Source organism: Musa acuminata, chromosome BXJ3-1 (genome assembly GCF_036884655.1).
Source record: "Musa acuminata AAA Group cultivar baxijiao chromosome BXJ3-1, Cavendish_Baxijiao_AAA, whole genome shotgun sequence".
In the NCBI taxonomy this organism is placed as follows: domain Eukaryota; kingdom Viridiplantae; phylum Streptophyta; class Magnoliopsida; order Zingiberales; family Musaceae; genus Musa; species Musa acuminata.
Window position 1 is genome coordinate 7,316,028 of NC_088349.1, and position 12,524 is coordinate 7,328,551.

Consider the following 12,524-nt stretch of genomic DNA (forward strand, 5'->3'; position numbering starts at 1 on the left):
AAGATTCCACGGACTAGAACCGTCGTCTCACCCTTCGGGGCACCCATCGCAGCGTTCCTCCCGTGTTGGGACCCTCGGCTTAGTCGTATTGCAAGGCCGGTAGACGGTAGAGTCGTCGAAAGTGTGGGTTGAGTTCCTTCCGAAGAATCTTAACAGTTCGGGACCCCAACTTTTTGATTTCTTTTGGACGGTGCGGTGATCACACCCAGATTCGTTCCGATCGCTGAAACCGTTACATTACCCAGCCTTTTAAGCACCGTCATCGAGGCTTAGCCGCCTCAACGGGGTCCACAGCCCCACGTTGGGACCCACTGCTGTTTCTAATCACAGTGCTGGTAGGTTGGGGCGAGTAACGATAAATTCTTTCTGGCGAATCTTAACAAAATTGCCCCTTTTTAGCGGTGCGGTGACCACAACCGGATTCGAGATTCCCTCGCGGTGCGAGGAACAGGGTCGATCCGGTGTTGGGCGATCTCAACCGCTGGATCGGCGGGCCATCATATTGCAAGGGGGCGTCTTACAATGGGGATGATCCGGCGGTGCTGATCACGCCATCTGTCTCGTTTAGAACTTGACACTTTGCCGCGAAATGGCAGGGACGTAATTAACCGAAAATTGACGGGCGATTGGCGTCCCTGTTCCCAGCCAAAGTAGTCGAGGGTGGAAGCGGAACGGGATGGGCACTTTTGCCAGTCGCCAGAAGCCTGATCTCGCGGAGGGGAGGAGGAAGAGGAGGTACGCGATCGATCGAACGGGAGGAATCCAAAGAACAAGCGAGATTCGAGGAATAGGGAAGGAAAAGAGAGAAGAACTGAGAAGAAAGAGGTGACAAAGAAAAAGGGCGGTGCGGGAGGGAAGAGAAGGCTTGGCATCTAATTCTGTTGTCGGGATTCCTCCCCTGCTTTGGAACTCCAAAGATCCGTTGCTGCCGATCTCCGCGCTTGGTGAAAAGGGCGGTCTTTTCTGCCCCTTGCCATTGGAGAGGGCGGAAAAGAGTATCGGTGCGGCAAAAGGAGTAAAAGGTTCGAATGGTAGATTTCCGTTGTCTGTGCCCCTCGAGGAGTAGGAGGAGCCGCTGGAATGTGACGGAGGAAGGTAAGCGTCCGAAGGTTGTCATTCTGTTCTGTTCTTGATCTATCCTTCTTCTTTGGAGATCTCTTTGCGTTGGTTTGGGATTCTTGGGGGGATTTGGGTTTCTTAGATGTGTTTCTTATACCCTGGTGTGTTGAGGTTAGGGTTTGATCAATGTCAATAGGATAAGAGATTCTTTACGGGTTTCTTGACTGGTTTGATATTATTCGGGAATGCAAATCTCAAGAAGTTCTTGGTGGTTTTAAAATCAAGATTTTTTATCTTTTGGGATTGTTTGTCGTTGTTTCGATTTATCCGTGATTCCTGATCGTGTTTTGGAAGTTGAGAATCGAGATTAAGTTTACTGACGCCATTCCGCAGAGTTCTTTTGCAGGAGAGGCTGCTACTGATGCGTCTATCCGGTATTAGAAATCGGTTTAAATTGTTGGCAATCAAGACATGAATCTACCCGGTATTAGAAATTGGTTTCATCGGTAGCACACTGATTCTTCAAAAAACAATCTTGACAGTGATATCTTGAGGGTTGGGCAGGTTGTGTGACCTGGAGTAGTTTTGGAGAGTGCGTGACAAATTGGCGACTTCAGTGGATGGCGTCTGATTCTAACAATGGTCTTCACCAAGACAGCATGAACCCTTTGTTTCATCATCCTCGCATGGTCTCTTTTCAGTTAGGTGCGATGAATAGCTCAACGGGGATGATTTCTAGTGACCTGTGCAGCTTGAATGAAAATGGCAGCATAGCCAGCATGTTTATGTCTGCTGACTCCAGCATGATCAATCATATGGATGCAACAACTCTAGCTCGGTACCCTGCAGGATCTGTTGTTGGTGAACCAATGCCGAGGTTCGTGCATGTGTCAGGGTCACCTGCATATTGGTCTCCAGAAGAAGTGGAATTATTAAACATAGGCCTCATCAAGTATGTGCTGATATCTATTTTCTGTTGGATCCTTAATCAAAAGTTTGTTTTAATCTAGTTTATTGTGGTCTTTACTGTGGAGGATGGTAGCTGGAATTCTAGATACACAATAAAAAATTCATAGGATGGTTGGAGACTACTAGGAACATGTTGAAAGAATTTTTTTTCTTGGAAGAAAAAGTCTTTCAAAATTTTGTTGCTTTTATGGGACCAGGTGGGTCCTTGCACACTGGGCTGCCGTTTTTTCTATATATATTTTTTCAAGTCAATTGGGTTATATGGATCTTTTTTCTCTAAAAGTTTCTGGACAGAATTTGCTTTTGTGTTTCATGCATGATGAATGGAAAAGTTCAAACTCAGATTTCTTGTTATATGTGCCTCTTTTTTTTTTTTGTATTCACATTTCTTTGCCATCATTGAGCAGTGACTATTAGCATAATCTCTGAACAAATTAATTACGCTTGCATGCTGATTTACCTTTTATGCTTGTATTCCAAACATATGACCATTGTATTTACTGCTATGCTTCGTTGTCTTTTCATTCCATTATTAAATTTGTTTGTGAAGGACAGATATGCGAATGAACCAAGTATACAAAAGTTCACTAAAATAGCTGCTTTGCTGCCTCGGAAGACTATAAGAGATGTTGCATTGAGGTGTCAGTGGATGATTGTAAGTCGTCGTATATTATAATCGATGCTTATTTGTTAAATTGATTAAATTTCTGATATGATGCTTACTGTGAGGCATTTTCATTTTCCTTTTTTTTTTTCTTAAGGAGTAACAAAAAATTATTGGAAGCCACTAATTCTATGTAGACATCATCTTCTTTAATATGTTGAAGGATCACTATTTAGGTTGATTTTTTTTAAAATTTTGTTAGAGATGCATCAGAAGCACTTGCATTGGTAGATATGATTATTCTGTTTGAGTCACCATGTGGAGTTTTCCTAATCAATGTTTCTCTTTGTCTAATATCCATTATATGACTTTTTAAGAAAATTTTATATAAAATAATGTGCACTGCCAATTATAGGTTTTTTCTATGTTCATGATTTATTAAAACATTCATGCATTCAACTGAGGAGGTACATATTAAAACATTTAATAAATACAAATATATCTCAGTGATAAATTTTTCTATGAGGATTGTTATTCTTTCTGATTTGTGACTATGAAAAGCTACTTAGATGTGAATAATTAAACCCAAGTGCAAGTTAATAGTGAAAACCAAATATGTGAATGAACCAAGCACTAGGTGAAATATTAGCTAAAAGGGGGCAAAGCCAGAATTCTAACTCATGAAGTGCCCTGTTACTATGCCAAAATGATGAAATGGCCAGCAATCATTTCTCCCACCAGCTAAATCTTTATAAAAAATAGCGTATAATTCTCAGTACACCTGATGATCAAAGTGTAAAATATTCTAAGTGCTTAAGTAACATGAAGCAATTTTCTGATTTATTTTACGCCTATATCAATACATTGTCCACTATCGCAAATCGCAGAACAAGGAAAATGGCAAACGGCGGAAGCTGGAAGAAAATTATGCAGCAAAAAAGGTGAAAGATATGAAGGTAATTTTTTTTTTTTATTTATTGAAGTGGTTTTTATGTTCTTATCATGTGCTTGATCTTCCTTCATCTTTTGATTATTTATCTGGTAACTTAGTTTAGGAATTCTTGTTTTACCTCGTTCAATTTTGTTTCGTAGTTCGTCGAACTTTCTGGAATATCTTTCTACATTTTTTCTATGACATATGATAAGATATCTATGAAGCAGAATATTGATTTATAGGCACTTCATTTCTCATTATTATCCCCTAAATTTTCTTTACTTTATTGATCTTGTATGATATCATAACATAGTGCTTTCAAGATTAAGTGAATGAAACTTATGCTTCCATTTCTGGAGGGATAGCTCGTAATTCCTTTAGCAAGATGCAGTCTTGATTCTCTTTTACTTATCATGCTTTAGGAGAAGATGATGGGTGCTCCATCAGCAGCAACTATTCATAGGTCTCCTATTTCACTTACGATGAATCATATGAACATCCATGATCAGCTTCCATCTGAAGGTTGGTGTAGAATACTGTATTATTTTGTAGTTTTTGCTTGTACACATTTTGACATAGAAATGTGTGAGAATCCTCCATTTGGATACTTCTCACTTTTCTCAATGGCTAGAATATATTGGCATTCACATCTTTCTTCTCTATGCTGCTATAGATAATATCCCTGGAGGTCCTTCGGGTTTACTGACTAAAACTCCCTTTTTCACTGAATTCATCCAGATTTTGCAGGGTGTGATGATGGGAGATCAGTTATAGAAATTCATTTGAAACTCTTGTACTATGTAATGTTTATCTCTAGCCTAATCATTTAAAAGACTAATCCAACCTACTTCATCATGATGACAAAATGGAACAGCAAATGTCTGTCCATATCATTCATAGCCGGACTAGATTACCCTTGAACTTATTATCTGTCTGATAATGAGTTTTATGCAGGCTAGTACACCGTCAATTGCTGTAAAAAGAAGTGTATGGAATTAGGCACCATTATACTGGGTGAAGTAAATCAATGCTCTGATAACTGATAATTAAATCAATTCTCTGTACATTGCAAAATACTTTATAGAGAGGAAGTAGGTCAAGTTCTATGCTTGTTCCACTGATAACTGAAATATTTAATTGTTGATTGAGATTTCTCATTTTACAAAATAATATTGGTTGCATGATGATGATATAATATCAAAGCATATTAACATTCTATCATAGTGGCATCAGATTTGTATTGACATTTATTTAACTTCCAAATTGACTTCCGAATTTCTTCCTAAAAATAATTTAGATAAGTGAAAATTGTGTTAATTTACGTACACAATCTTTAAAATAGAATATATTTCTGATTGTTCCTGGCCAATTTTTAGGGAAAGAGAATGTGCTTCCTTGTGATGTGATTTTTAAGGTTGATTAGATATGAGGACATTTAGTTCAAATGAAAGTGAATCTTCTTTTAGATGCATGAGTTCTTTCTGAAATTTAAAAAATGTTTGGCCGAGTGAAGGGTGTTGTTTGCTTATCTGGGATCTTACAGGTGAAGGGTGTTGTAGTGTGATTGAGTTGAGATTGATTTAGGAAATATGAGTAACTTTGAAGGTATTGATACTGCCAAAAGAAGTGTCTTACTCTATTTTGGAGTGGTATCGTGGGAAGAGAATATTGCTAAAAGGAGGATATTTGTGTGATTTCACTACTAAATGTTATGAATATTTCTTTCAGTCTAAAAAGTTACACTGGCATTTAGAGATTGAGAAATTCTACTGAATTTATGGACTAGAGCTGCAAGAAAGCACTCCATGATTATGTAAGCATGGTGCAATTACCGTGGGACATACCAATGGTTTGTTCCAAAACATTGTCATTTAGGGGATTTAACCATATAGGTGCCATTCAATACTGTGCTGTTTCACAATACAACCAACCTTAAGCATTAACCATGGCAAGCAATTTTTGAATTAAATGAGCTTTTTTGTCTGATTATTTGTCTCTTTATATCCATTGCCTTTATTATGCCTATGGATATATTTACTTATTCATTAAATTTTCCCTGCTTCCTTCTTGTCTCGTGTTTGTAAGTAGTGGTATCATGGTGTTTCTTCTGGTTTTTATTCATTAGTGTCATTATAAATGTTTAACATTTGTTTACCTTATAGTTCGTGCTCTGGATGCAGAAATATTACGTCTTTTGGATGAAAATGATGGATGCCTAAGAGAGATTGCAAGGAATCTTAATGGAGGCATGGTCTGTGTTTTTTTTTTTTTTTGCGTTTCTTTATGTTAATTTAATTCACACTTCACTTTTAAACAATACATAGAATGCATTGAACTATCATAAAATGCTTTTAAAAACAAGATATGAGTTCTTTTCTCTTGGACAGTTTGCTGATTTGTGCTATATGATTCAAAATAGATATCTGACAGGTTTGCAGTAGGTCTGATTTGAAATACGTCTCATCACTTTTTTTTCTGACATAAAATGTGAAACAGAATATTTTTTTGTGTACATTTAACCTAAATATTTCTAGTACTAATAATTAATTTAGGTAGTGTATCAGATGCATGACAGTGGAGAAGTTGCTCTTGGATTGATTGGGGGCTACAAAACTGGATTCTTTGCAAGAACAACAATATTATATATTGGGTTATCTAGGTAAAATATGAGAATTTTTTGTCAGAACCCCATGGCCAAGGCATCTTCGTTTCTAGCTTAGAATGTTGCACTAAAATATGGAGGTCTCACAAAGGACATTCAGAAGTTTGTGACATATACTTGGTTAGTTCCAGTACAGGTGCACATTTTCTATGATGAAACCAGTTAAGCGTGAGAAATCTTAATGAGAATGAGCATAAGAAAATTGCTTCTTCTATACTCAGTGTAATTCAACATTATGAGGTCTGCACTCTGCAGAAGATACCTTTATTTGCCTTAATTTTTTGCACATGGGTACCTTTCTGTTGAGTGATTTTTGTACTCGTAAACATGTGACATGCTCCTAGAGAGAACATGGTGGTGCCTTTTTTTAGATTAATCTCATGCAAAGACAATAACAGTTATATAATCTTGATGAATTTCAAAAGATAATTGCGATTAATATGAATATATAAGCTGTATGACTCCTGTGTTTCTTATAATAATTGGAAATAAAAAAATATTGCAAGTGTTTTTAGGTGGGAAACAGAAAATGAGTTGACTTGTCAATGGCTGGGTCAGGTTGAATTGAGATGGGGAAGGCTAGAAAGGCTACCCCAAATCCCATCTGATCAGCAGGGCCAGTCTTTCTTGCCCTTGGACGCAATTGATATACCTAACTGGTTGGTTTTGATTGGCTTACGAGGTTGAGAGTTTACTATATTTTCTTAGGAAACAAGTTCTTAGGTTAGGTTCAGTTGGGCACTATGGTTGTTCTGAGTTTGACCCACCTCACTAATGCCTCAAGAGTTATTGGAATAGAGCCAACCTGTACATCATTGAATCATCTTAAATGGGTCCTAGTCAGTGTCAAGGTTGATCCAATGGGTTTAGGTTGAGATTGATACCTTTGTTACACGCAAAAAAAAAAAAAGAAAAAAGAAACCAAAAGAATGATCATGATTCAAGATATGTCAATTTCTATTCATATGATAAAGTTTTGTGATATATATCTGTTCATATTTATGAAGTCATTTCCTTTTACATCAACTGATGTGTCTTTGCTTGCCAATCCCAAATAGTTGGGACGCTACAGCTTCTCATTGTTGTTGTTGATGATGGTAATGTAGCATTGGCTTTTTTCTTTAACGTTATATATAGGACATCCTAAATAATTATCAGCAAATTGCTTATTGCAAATGGTCAAAGTGTTGATGATTTCTGAAATTTTAACTTGGCTTCTGCTTAGATCACAAAAATATTATCTTCTTGTGTTTGTGTATGTATCTGTGTTTCCTTTGGTGGAGTAGGGTTTCAAAAGATTTATACACAAGTCATAGGAAGTCATGATATCCCTTCTATCTGAAATGATCTATATGGATCTTTTCCTGTCATTGAGTTTTGTTTAGGGGAATACCACTGGATGAGATAATGTCTATTAAATATTTATTCCAAAAAAGTTGAATAATATATTTTTTTGTTTTCAGATCTCTCTATTTCTCTATCAGGGTTTAAAATTTTGGTTCAATACTAGATTCAATATATTGTCAAATTGGTACAATACTGGTATCAAAGTGGGATACCGGCCTATACCATCCGGTATCACTTCAATACCAATGGGTATTGAGCTATAGGAGTCTGGTGGGGCCGGTATTATTTGAGTTATATGATCCAGTCTTAGTTCTTGTTGGACCAATAAAAATCAGTTGGTATGTACCAATCCAAGTAATAGTTGACATCTTACTCTTGCAACTAAAATAGCACACCTCCATTAACCAATGTAATTGTGGTTGTCGTTTGAACATTCTTATATTCCTTGTTTTATTTTCTATCAGAATTGATACGATTCGTTCATAGACATCAATGTTTCTTGTTTTATCTTTCTCGGTAGCCACACAAATCCATCTTAATGTCTTCAAGAGACCAGGTTTTTCTATATGTATTTTCTTAACTAGCCAACAATTTAATCAAAAAGTTATACATATATTACATCACAATTATCATGCCTCTCTAATTTTCAACCGAGGCCTTAATTTTATGATCAATATCTTCATCAAGGTTTTTTTCTTACAAAATGATACAGCCAACATACAAAACCTTGTAATTTTTGGGTGTTTCTTTTTCATATACTTATGAATTCTGCTCTTGGTATTTTGAAAGTTTTGTATTTTTTTAATCTTAATTCTACTTAGTCCAAAATACTTATTTTTAGTATTTATTTTCACAACTCAAGTTTAGAAATGATCCAAACTAGATGTCATGAGTTATTAAACATTCAAAGCTGATTGAATTTTAGAGGAATTAAACTAATGAGTCATGAAATAAAACTGAAGGAAATGGTGATTTATGGTAGAACAAGATTCATAATGAGTATTTGAAAAAAAAAAACACAATTTAGTTTTATGTTTGAAAAATCAAATATAGAACTTATTAATTTATTAAGATAATTAATATAAAATATAGTGAGAAAAAGAAAGATTTGCATGTGGTTTTGATCAGACAGTCTCTAATTTTTCCTTGGTACAACACCTCTACCTTTGAAATCTTTATTTCTTCTTCGGTGCTACTCTCTTCACTTGACTAGGCATTGAAATATATTAGTATCATTTTCTTTGAAGCTTTGGGCACCTCTTTTGTCTAAATTTTCAAGAAGATTTTATTGCCACACAATCTAGTTAGGAACTTATTCTCTTCCACTTCCTAAAACATAAATCCATTGCCATAAATTCATGTCAGTTAGTAATTAGTAAGCTTTCCCTAGGTATAACTTTGCAATCCTTGCATATAATTCTATCTACTTTCCTGATGAGTAAAAAGTCTTTCTAACAACAATGGTATCTAATCTTCTAATAAGAATTATGATTCTAAAATTGTTGGTAACCATATTCATTTCAATTCTATGATAAGCATACTCCATATTCTCTCAATATCAAGAAGTTGATGTTGGTTATCAATTTTGTAGAATTGTTCCTCTTTCTTGATCTTAGTATTATCAAAATTTCTAGGGAGTTTTAGGTAGGCACCTTGTTGAAGACCTAGACAGAAAATATTCCTATTTGAACTTTTAGCGGAAATCCCAAAATTCATGGCCTTTAATGTGCCTACTTTTGTCCCTCTTATGTATTTGTAATTGCTACTCAAGAGCTTCGCAAGAAAGTCGGCTATTAAGTTGCTCTGCTGTGAGAATGTTGCCTTAAGTCAACACATTGGATTTTCTTTCTAATGAATATTTAGATATAGAGATACATGGGGCTTCTTTATCTTTGTTTTAAGAAATATTAAACATTAGAAGCTTCACTGGAAGTTGCCTCTTCTTTTTTTCTTTTCTTATCTCACTCTTGCATTCTGATGCTATCATACTACTCTTTCTTGTTTACACAGGTGGAGAGCTTTACATCTTAAAAAACTACTGAGTGGTTTGCTAATGACAACCTTATTATTTAGAAGAAAGAACACAGAAGGATGTTTGTGTAATCACTAATAAAGCAATTTAAATTGAGTGACGCGCACAAATAAATGAAGTAGATGTACTCAACTTATTTGTCTTTTCCAAAGTATTACTTATACATGATGAGAGTGAGTCAGGACTTGTCATAATTGAATAGCCTAATGAGCAATTTGGCTGCCTTAGATCATCTGTAGGTGCTTAGGCTGCCTGGGAACATGCTACAGGACCAGGTGGATTCCCAGGAGACAAGCTATGCACATGCCTTCTCGCCTGAGACCATAAAAATGATCAAGGTGCCCCAGCAGTATAATCCTTGTGTACTGCACTAACATAGTTTGATCCTGTAATTAATTGTGCTGCAAGTTGACACTATTGGTTGCCTTGTTGGTTCCTGTCCAATTTCAGTTTGTCTTAAGGACCATTCTTGGTACTAATGTAATTTATTCTCAATGTTGCAGATACAAGAGAACATCAATTTATTTCATTACACGAAAAATAACATCATGATGATTGAGAATAGGTAGAATGCTGTTCTTATTTTGTCAATTACCTCACAACCTATGCTTTCCTGATGATAATTCATGAAGTATCATCATTCTTTATGCAGAATAAATATGAAGGCTGCAGCAATGAAGCAACTTCCTGGACGAATGAGACAGTTGCCTCCTTTACCAGTATCAGTAAACGATGAACTCCTCAGTGGTCTTATACCACTAATTGGAAATGTAAGGTCTCACATGCTCTCTATTTTTCTTGAAGGTTGCCAGAAGTGGATTTATTTGGTTCATCTTGATTATCTGACAAATTAATATTTAACCTCCTTTCGCAAGGATTCGATACGTGATCCATTTTTGAAATCAGAACTTGAGTTTTCTGCATAATTCTTGAATTAAAATTTTGCATTTATTACTGTAATCTAGCCTTCAGATTCAACTCACTTTCTTAATTCTAGTAGTTATGTAAGCCAATAACATTGCACATGACTAAAAGCAATTAATAAAGTAATGGTGGTTGTCTGCTAGATATTACATAGCTAATCAGATGGAAATGGTGGATCACGTCATTTAGTGTCAAACATCATCTCTGATATGATTCACCATGTTGCAATGTCATTTTAATTTTGAAACCGTTACATTTTATTCTCTCTTTGGATTAAGTTTGATTAATATCATTTTTTGGTAATTGAGCTCGGTCCATTTTTTGGAGTCAACATGTTTTGTCTTCCGTATGTTTCAACTGTTTCTGGGGATAATTTTTCATTAGTTACTTCAGGAACGGTACACCCTTAGAAAGAGCTGTCAATTCACTCAGTCTAGGGGATCAGTGCTCCTTGAGGTCAGCATTTCTAGTGGACTATGGCATATCTTGATCGATGGTGGCCCTGGTGTTACAGTAAGATCATTCACTTGCGATCTAGGTCTCCAATGTTCAAGACAAGAAAACAACTCTTTCTATGGATAGGATCGTATGCATTATTCCTCCCCAAATCACATATTGATGGGAGCCTTGTGCACTGACCCTCTTATGCCTTATCTTGGTCAATCTTCTATTTGCTTAGTTGCCTAATAATTATCATTCTGTTGGAAGTAATTGCAGTAGAGTGGATCAGGGTTGGTGAGGCAAGATGTTGTTTCTTATTGTAGTGTCACTAACAAGCATACAATAAAAACAAATATTGCTCCAACTGTTTGGTATCATACTATTTGGTGTTAGATACACGATTATTTTCCTACTAGAGCTTTGCAATAAACTATCATATCTAAATTGTTCAATAAGAAATATTGGGAGTGTGTTTGTCAGAAATATTTGGGTATGTCATATCCTTCTGCATGCATTATTAGCGTTCCAGGAATATTGAACAAGGGCAACATAACAAATTGTGATATTTGGAAATTGTCATCACTCACTGGAAAATACAACCAAACCTAGTTAATGAAAGTCACATATGCTCTTTAAATATCGCAAAATTGGTATCCTTAATAGTCTTTCACATTATAAAAAAAGCTGTCTGATAGTAAGCTTCTTGTCTGATCTTGTTAGATTTGATTAGTTTATTTTGTTGGTTTGACAAAGTTTGTTGATAATAGATTCCTGTAAGCTCATTAAACATTGCTTTATGATTTGCTGGAGTTCATGCAGTATCGCAACAATGCTTTTTTGCTTCCGATAATTAAATAGCTTGGCTTATCAAATATGTCGAGTGTATGTTTTGTTTCTTTGTTGAAAATGTCCAAAACAGCTACTAAACATTGTTCTTTTCTGCACCTTTTAAGATTCACCAGATGTAACAAGAGGATGATTTCATGAGCTTGGGAATGTTATTAGCTCTGGCCTTATTAAATTCGTGGACCAGAGGGAAGTTCTGACATTCGAGCTAGAGATATTTGTACTGAATCAGGCATCAGGCAACAAAACCCTTTTTTCTCCATGGCTATGATGGTAGCTCGACTCCGTTCGGCTTCTGATTCGAGTTTCTTATGTGTTTGTAGCATTAAGTGCAAGGTATCATTGGATGTAAGAAAACAAGCGCTGCTTACATATTATCAATTTGAGTCTTTGCATATTATCAACTTATTTACCTTTTTTTAATGTTCTTCCATGAATGTTAATTCTTTTGGCACTGGAAATATTATTTTTGTGGTTGTCTGTTATTCTCAGATATTATTTATGTTATCAAGATTTAAGACAACGGAGATTTTGCTCACTGCTTTGTCCACACAATACTTTGGCTTTCTGTGACAGATGTGTTCTATGTTGCACTCCTTGTTTTATAATCTCTCTCTCTCTCTCTCTCTCTCTCTCTCTCTCTCTGTGTGCGTGTGCAAAGACTCCTTGTATTATAATCTGCCTCTCTCTCTCTCTCTCTCTCTCT

At 35.8% G+C, this 12,524-nt stretch overlaps 1 protein-coding gene across 4 annotated transcripts; it reads left to right on the forward strand.

Moving 5' to 3' along the window:
- Nucleotides 1-692: 692 nt before the first annotated feature.
- On the forward strand, nt 693-12,356 carry LOC135628502 (uncharacterized). 4 transcript variants are annotated; one of them, XM_065135182.1, is made up of 10 exons: nt 693-1,095; nt 1,453-1,543; nt 1,624-2,011; nt 2,584-2,683; nt 3,520-3,588; nt 3,989-4,088; nt 5,747-5,817; nt 10,111-10,172; nt 10,260-10,377; nt 11,926-12,356. In XM_065135182.1, the coding sequence occupies exons 2-10, from the start codon at nt 1,531-1,533 to the stop codon at nt 11,938-11,940; spliced, it is 936 nt and encodes a 311-aa protein (XP_064991254.1). In that variant the 5' UTR covers nt 693-1,095; nt 1,453-1,530; the 3' UTR covers nt 11,941-12,356. The 4 variants fall into 4 exon arrangements, with proteins under 4 accessions (XP_064991254.1, XP_064991256.1, XP_064991255.1 ...); XM_065135184.1 differs by having other exon boundaries at nt 11,935-12,356; XM_065135183.1 differs by having other exon boundaries at nt 1,466-1,543.
- Nucleotides 12,357-12,524: the final 168 nt, after the last annotated feature.

Coding starts and splice junctions, on each gene's coding strand:
- LOC135628502 (XM_065135182.1), top strand. Junction 2,684..3,519: donor TGAGGTGTCAGTGGATGATT/GTAAGTCGTCGT, acceptor CGCAAATCGCAG/AACAAGGAAAATGGCAAACG. Junction 3,589..3,988: donor AAAAGGTGAAAGATATGAAG/GTAATTTTTTTT, acceptor ATCATGCTTTAG/GAGAAGATGATGGGTGCTCC.